The sequence below is a fragment of the Orycteropus afer genome, unplaced genomic scaffold (assembly GCF_000298275.1).
Source record: "Orycteropus afer afer isolate SDZICR_OR568_19922 unplaced genomic scaffold, OryAfe1.0 scaffold00054, whole genome shotgun sequence".
Lineage (NCBI taxonomy): Eukaryota > Metazoa > Chordata > Mammalia > Tubulidentata > Orycteropodidae > Orycteropus > Orycteropus afer.
Genome location: NW_006921641.1, coordinates 9411056 through 9418730, shown reverse-complemented (window position 1 = coordinate 9418730; position 7675 = coordinate 9411056). Strand labels below are relative to the sequence as shown.

The 7675-nt window shown below is 40.3% G+C and overlaps 1 protein-coding gene across 1 annotated transcript in view; it reads left to right on the top strand.

Moving 5' to 3' along the window:
• CLIP4 (CAP-Gly domain containing linker protein family member 4) overlaps positions 1-7675 on the top strand; it is a 90509-nt gene extending 82834 nt beyond the window's left edge. The window contains exon 15 of the mRNA XM_007938815.2: positions 7360-7675. Within this exon, the coding sequence (XP_007937006.1) occupies positions 7360-7675 (316 nt within the window). The remainder of the gene's footprint in view (positions 1-7359) is intronic.

Below are 7675 nucleotides of genomic sequence, written 5' to 3'. Positions count from 1 at the left end.
AGAAAGAATGGCCAGACTTCGTCTCACCTATTTTGGTCATGTTGTAAGAAGGGACCATTCCCTGGAGAAGGATGTCATGCTTGGTAGGGTGGAGGGTCGGCGAAAGAGGGGAAGGTGTTCAACGAGATGGATTGATACGGTGGCTGCGGTGATGGGCTCAAGTATGGCAGGGATTGTGGGGCTGGCGCGGGATCGGGCAGTGTTTCGTTCTGCTGTGCATGGGGTCACTATGAGTCGGAAACTATTCGACGGCACTTAACAACAACAACATACATGTGGACCTCACCAGGTGTGCATTGCACAGGAATCAGTTCTACTTCATTTGTGGAAAGAAGGTATGGAGAAGCTCAATATCTTCGGCCAAAACAAGGCCAGGAGCTGACTGTGGAACAGACCATCAACTGGTCATATGCAAGTTCAAGTTGAAGCTGAAGACAATTAAAACAAGTCCACAAGAACCAAAATATGGCCTTTATTATATCCCATAGGAATTTAGAGACTATACTGAAAAATAGATTTGATGCATTGAACACAAATGACTGACTGAAAACTAGATGAACTGTGGGACTGCATCAAGAACATCATCCAGGAGTAAAGCAAAAGGTCACTAAAAAGAAAAGGAAGAAAACACCAAAATGGATGTCAGAAGAGTCTCTGAAACTGCCTCTTGAATGGAGAGTAGTTAAATGGAAGAAAGGACAAGATAAAAGAGCTGAACAGAAGATTTCAAAGAGCAGCTCAAGAAGACAAAGTCAATTATTATAATGAAATGTGCAAGAGTTAGAAAACCAAAAGGGAAGAATATACTCAGTATTTCTCAAGCTGAAATAATTGAAGAAAAAATTCACACCTTGATTTGTAATATTGAAAGATTCTATGGGCAAAATATTGAATGATGCAGGAAGCATCAAAAGAAGATAGAAGGAATACACAGTCACTATACAAAAAATAATTGATCAGTGTTCAACTATTTCAGGAGGTGGAATATGATCAAGACCCCATGGTATTGAAGGAAGAAGTCAAAGCTGCACTGAAGGAACTGGCAAAAACACAAGGTTCCACGAATTGACAGAATACTCATTGAGATGTTTCAAAAAACGGATGCTGCACTGGAGACACTTCCTCGTCTATGCCAAGAAATTTGGAAGACAGCTATCTGGCCAACTGACTGGAAGAGATCCATATTTGTACCTGTTCCAAGGAAAGGTGATCCAACAGAATGTGGAAATTATCAAACAACATCATCAATATCACACACAAGTAAAATTTTGCTGAAGATAATTCAAAAACAGTTGTAGCACTGTATTGACAGGGAACTTCCAGAAATGCAAGCTGGATTCAGAAGAGCATGTGGAATGAGGGATATCATTGCTGTGTCAGATGGATCTTGGCTGAAAACAAAGGATACCAAAAAGATGTTTACTTGTGTTTTATCGACTATGCAAAAGCATTTGACTGTGAGGATCATTACAAATTATGGAAAACATTGGGAAGTATGTGAATTCCAGAACACTTAGTTGTGCTCATGCGGAACCTGTACATAGACCAAGAGGCTGTTGTTCAAACAGAACAAGGGGTTACTGCATCAGGAAGTGAAATCAGGAAGGGTATGCATTAGGGTTGTATCCTTTCACTATACTTACTCAATCTGTATGCTGAGCAAATAATCCGACAAGCTGGAAGAAGAAGAAAATGGCATCAGGTTTGGAGGAAGACTCGTTAACAACCTGTGATATGCAGGTGACACAACCTTGCTTGCTGAAGTGAAGATGACTTGAAGCTCTTACTGATGAAGATTAAAGACTACACTCCAGTATGGATTACACCTCAACATAAAGAAAATGAAAATCCTTACAAGTGGACCAGTAAGCAGCCTCACAATAAATGGAGGAAAGTTTGAAGTTTTCAAAGATTTCATATTACTTGGATCCATAGTCAACACCAATAGAAGCAGCAGTCAAGGAATCAGATGTTGTATTGCACTGGTCAAATCTAACTCGAAAGAACTCTTCAAAGAGGTCTGAAAAGCAAAGATGTGTGTTTCTGTTTGTAGTCTAAGGTGTGCCTAACCCAAGCCATGGTATTTTCAGTCACCTCATATGCATATGAAAGCTGGGCAACGAATAAGACAGACCAAAGAAGAATTGATGCTTTTGAGTTGTGGTGTTGGCGAAGAATGCTGAAAGTACCATTGACTGCCAGAAGGAAGAACAAATCTGTCCTGGAAGAAGTGCAGCTGAAATGCTCCTCAGAAGTGAGAATGGCCAGACTTTGTAAGTCTGACTACTTTGTTCTGTTGTCAGAAGGGACCATTCCCCGGAGAAGGTTATCATGCTTGGTAAGGTCAAGGAAAAAGAGGAAGCCCCTCAATGAGATGGATCGACAGTGGCTGCAACAGTGGGTTCAGGTATGGCAAGGATTGTTAGGATGGTGCACAACTGCGCAGTATTTTGTTTCGTTGTACACAGGATTGCTGAGTTGGAACCGACTTGAGGGCACCACCTAACAGCAAAAATAAATATTTTGCTCAGGTGACTCTCTGCTGTCCCTCCCTGCCTGCTCATCGTCAGGTCAGTTCAGGTGTTACTGCCTCAGTGAAGTCTTGGTTGAGGCACTAATCCAAAAAAACAAACCCACTGCCATTTAGTCGATTGACTCACAGTAACCCCCATTGGGTTTCTAAAGCTGTAAATCTTTATGGAAGTAGACCTACAGTAGAGCCGCTGGTGAGTTTGAACCGATGACCTTCTGGCTAGCACCCAAAATTCCTCACCCACTATGCCACAAGAGGGAGCTCTGGTGGCATAATGCCTAAGGCATTTGACTGCTAACTTTGCTATTAACACTAGTGTGAGATAATATCTCATTGTTGTTTTGATTTGTATCTTTCTGATGGTTAATTGGGACCTCTGGTGTCATAGTGCCTAAGGCATTTGACTGCTAACTAGAAGGCTGATGGTTCAAACCCACCAGCCACTCCTGGGAAGGAAGATTGGACAATCTGCTTATCGTAGAGATACCACCTCGGAAACCCAAGGAGGGGTCGCTATGAGTCGAATCAACTCAGTGGCAGTGAGTTTGGATGTGTTTGGTATGCCATAAGAGCTCTTTGTGAGATACTAAGGGAGGATAGATTTCTTCCTCTTTGTTCTCATACAGTACCCGACAGTCTTTACTCATTTACTGGATATCATTCACAGATTCCTAGAAGCTAGCCCTATACCTGCTATTTTAGAAGTGGTCAGTGATGTTTTTGAATGAGTAAATATAGCACTCAAATGTACTGCAATCCTGAATTTCTCAAGCCTACCAGCCACTCCTCAGAAGGAAGGTTGGGCAATCTACTTCCATGGTGATACCGCCTCAGAAACCCAAGGAGGGGTCGCTATGAGTTGCATCCGACTGGACGGAAGTGATTTTTTTTTTTTTTTTTTGGTATGGGCTTTTTGAGCTTTAACATAAGTTGAATTGTATCATTCTTATTAAAATATTGTGTTCACCCAAACCATCACTTTTTGGTTTAGATATAGAATTTATTTAGTATTTATTTATTTATCAAACACTATTGCTTATGAAAGATGATTGTACAAATTTTGAAAAATTAGGAAAAACTGATGATAAAAATCATCTATAATCACTTAGATAAGACTGTCACTTTTAGCATTGTGGGGTACTATACACTTTTCTAATTTTTTCTACTGCATGTATCTGAATGTTTAAGTTGAATGAATCATATGCTATTTACCCTTTTGAAACACTTTTCCCCCTTAATATATTATGAACATATTCCCATATTTAATATTTTTTCCCAGTATAACTTTTACAATGTTCTTAAGGACTAAGCTATTAATATGGCATAATAATAAAGGGGAAAAAATCAGAATCCAATTAATATCAGATACCCAGACTTAAAATCTGAGCCTTATCAGAGCTCTTTCGTATGTGTGTACTCTGTGTTTGTACATATGTGAGACTAGATAAAGACCCAGCTTTATTTTCTTATAGTTCTTTTTTTCAATTTATATACTTAACTCTTTAATGTGTTTGGAATTTACTTTAATATATTCATTGTTGTTATGTGCTGTTGAGTAGGACCTGACTCATAGTGACCCCTCGTTGGGTTTCTGAGGCTGTATCACTATGGAAGTAGATTGCCCCATCTTCCTTCCGAGGAGTGGCTGGTGGGTTTGAACCGCCAGCCTTCTGGTTAGTAGTCAAGTGCCTTAGGCACTATGCTACCTTAGATATAGTCGGTGGTAAAAGTCTTATTTCCCCCCAAGCAGTTAACAACATCCTGAATTGAATGTTCACTCCTGCCCCACTGATTGGAAATTCTGTTTTTAATCACACATGAAATAATTATGTGTATTTTTGTTAAGCTTTAATTGTCATTTTAAAGTACATTCTTGTGCCAGAGTCACATTGTTTTAATTTTTATAACTTTATTATATTTTAATATAATGGCAATGTAAATATTCCCTTATTATTTTTTGACTCTTTCTTAGTTACTGATACCCGTTATGATGGTGAGTAACTTGGATGGCCTTGGATCTGAAACCCATATTGGCTCTTTACCACCTCTCTAACCTGAGGCAAATAGCTTAATTTCTCTGAGCCTCAGATTCCTCTTTTGTTAGAAGGAGATAATACCCACTTTGCTGGTTTGGGTGTGGTTGAATGAAATAATGTCTGTAAAGTATTTGGTGCATACAGTAAGTGATAACTATTGTTGTTATGTGAAATTTAGAATGATTTTGTCAAGTTGCAAAAATATCCCTTTAGAGGTGGATTTCAGAAATGACTTATATGTCTTTCTGTCTAGGAACGAAGCTCTTTCATTTTTCTTTCTTATGCCCTTCAGTGATTTTTATGGTCTTCATAATTTTTCTTAGAGGTATTGCATATTTCATGACATTTTCTATTGTATTTGTGCCTTTGGCATAGTAAATAATTTTTTCATTGTATTTTCTAACTGGGAGCTCTGATGGCACAGTGCTTAAGGCATTTGACTGCTACCAGAAGGCTGGCGGTTCAAACCCACCAGCCACTCTTCGGAAGGAAGATTGGGCAATCTGCTTCTGTAGTGATACTGCCTTGGAAACCCAAGGAGGGGTTGCTGTGAGTCGGATCTGACTCAAAACTGGAACTCTCTTAGTGCAAATGTGGCTTTGGACAAATCTCTGAGCCTCAATTTTCTTATCCATAAAATTAGAGTGACTGATACCTGCCCTTCTTTTTATTTACCACATAGTTTATGAGTGAATGAGATATTGTATGTGATGATGTTTAAAAATAAATAAGAAGTAAAATAAAATATAAAATAAAAAAGGCTCGAATCCTACTGCTGTTGAGTCCATCCCAATGCATAACAACCTTGTAGGACAGAGTAGAACTGCCCTACAGGATCTCCAAGGCTGTAAATCTTTATGGAAGCAGACTGCCTCATCTTTCTCCTGTGGAGGGGCTGGTGCATTCAAACTGCTGACCTTTTGGTTAGCAGTGCCTTAACCACTGCACCACCAAAACCAAACAAACTGCCATTGACTCGGTTCTGACTTACAGCAACCCCACTGGATTTCTGAGGCTGTAAATCTTTATGGAAGTGGATTGCCCCATCTTCCTTCCATGGAGCAGCTGGTGGATTTGAACTGCTGACATGAATAGCAGCCAAATGCCTTATCCACCACCTTATCCACCTTCCTAGGACCCAAGTTCTGTTCAAAATAAGGTCCTGTGCAATTTTGGTGACAGGTTCTTAGTGCCTGAGGCATTTGACTGCTAACCAGAAGGCTGGTGGTTCCAACCCACCAGCCACTGCTTACATGGAAGATTGGGCAATCTACTTCCGTAGTGATACCGACTCGAAAACCCAAGGAGGGGTCGCTATGAGTTGAATTGGCTCGATGGCAGTGAGTTTGGTTTTGGTTTGGTGAGGTGAGGAGAAGGATTTCTTTTGGAGGAGGGGTGAGCAGATGCGATGAGATGGAGGATGGAAGGCTTCAGGTAGCATTGGCGGTGTTTTCTGGATAACTGTTTGGGAAGGTCTCAGGTCATAGGACAGCCAGATTCCAGGTAATGTTTCTATTGTGAATAAATATCAGGGTCAGCTATTTCCCCTTGACAGTGGAGGAAGCTTTGGGACAGCACTGGCTTTGAGGCCTTGGATGAGTTTTTTGGGGTCCCAAGTAGTTTTGTTATAAGTTTAGATTATTGACAGGTGCTAGGAGGTATGTATGGCACATTATAAGTAATGTTGTATTGAGAGAAAAAGAAAGCAAGCCTGTTCGAGGCAAACTCTTTTTGTTGTTAGATGTTGTGGAGTCAGTTTCTACTCATAGTGGCCCCACATGATATAGTTGAACTGGCCCATTGGGTTTCCTGGGTTGTAATCTTTATGGGAGTAGGTTGCCTGGTCCTTCTCCTGCAGAGCTCCTGGGTGTGTTCAGACCTCCAGCTCTTTGGTTAGCAGCAGAGCACTTAACTGTTGCACCACCAAGGCTACACACACAAGGCAACTAAAACTCTCTTTAATTTTATGGCAGGGAGGATAGTAAGCCCTTAAGTATTAATGGAATTCATATATAGACTATACAACCAAAAACTAAACCAAACCCAGTGCCATTGAGTCAATGCCAACTTATAGCACCCTGCATTGGGTTTCCAAGGTGGTAAATGTTGATGGAAGTAGATTGCCTGGTCTTCCTTCTGCCGAGTGGCTATATAGACTATATGTTGTTGTTGTGTGCCATTGAGTTGGACCTGACTCATAGCGACCCCTCCTTGGGTTTCCGAGGTGGTATCTCTATGGAAGTAGATTGCCCAACCTTCCTTCCAAGGAGTGGCTGTTGGGTTTGAACTGCCAGCCTTCTGGTTAGCAGTCAAGTGCCTTAGGCACTACGCCACCAGCGCTTCCATATAGACTATATAGACAGATTTAGTTTACAAAGTTGTGGTTTCATAGTTTAAAAATTTTGTTTTCATATTAAGAAATATTTAAAAAATGAACTAAGGGTAATTTTGCTTTATTTCATTGTATTGATAAGGTTAAATGGGTATGTATATTTTTCTAGTTGTTATTTAATGAAAGCATATGTTTATTCAAAAATTGCAAGTGAAATCTTAAATCCAGACTACAGTAGTGTCTTAAACTAGTCAAAAGAAAAGGACGTTTTAAATGGTAAGCCAAACTGCATTACTGTTTAGAATTAAAAAAAAAAAAAAAAAATTATGATCATAAAGTGCTCTTGTTTATAAATTAAAACAATGAATTCTGAACCTGGCAGTGGAAGTGACTAAGAAAAACTGTGTTATGTAGCCTTCACACCTAAGAATTTCTCTTACTCTTTCCCCTCTGAACAGATCAAAAACTGCTTTGCGTCGTAGTTGGAGCAGCACCACCACTACTGTTGAAGGGAGCGTGAAGCTGCAAGAGGGCTCTCAGGTCCTCCTCACGAGCTCTAATGAGATGGGTACTGTTAGGTATGTGGGCCCCACAGACTTCGCTTCTGGTGTCTGGCTTGGACTTGAGCTTCGAAGTGCCAAGGGGAAAAATGATGGAGCAGTGGGTGACAAACGCTACTTTACTTGTAAGCCAAACCACGGAGTCTTAGTTAGACCAAGCAGAGTTACCTACCGGGGAATTAATGGGTCAAAGCTTGTGGATGAGAATTGTTGA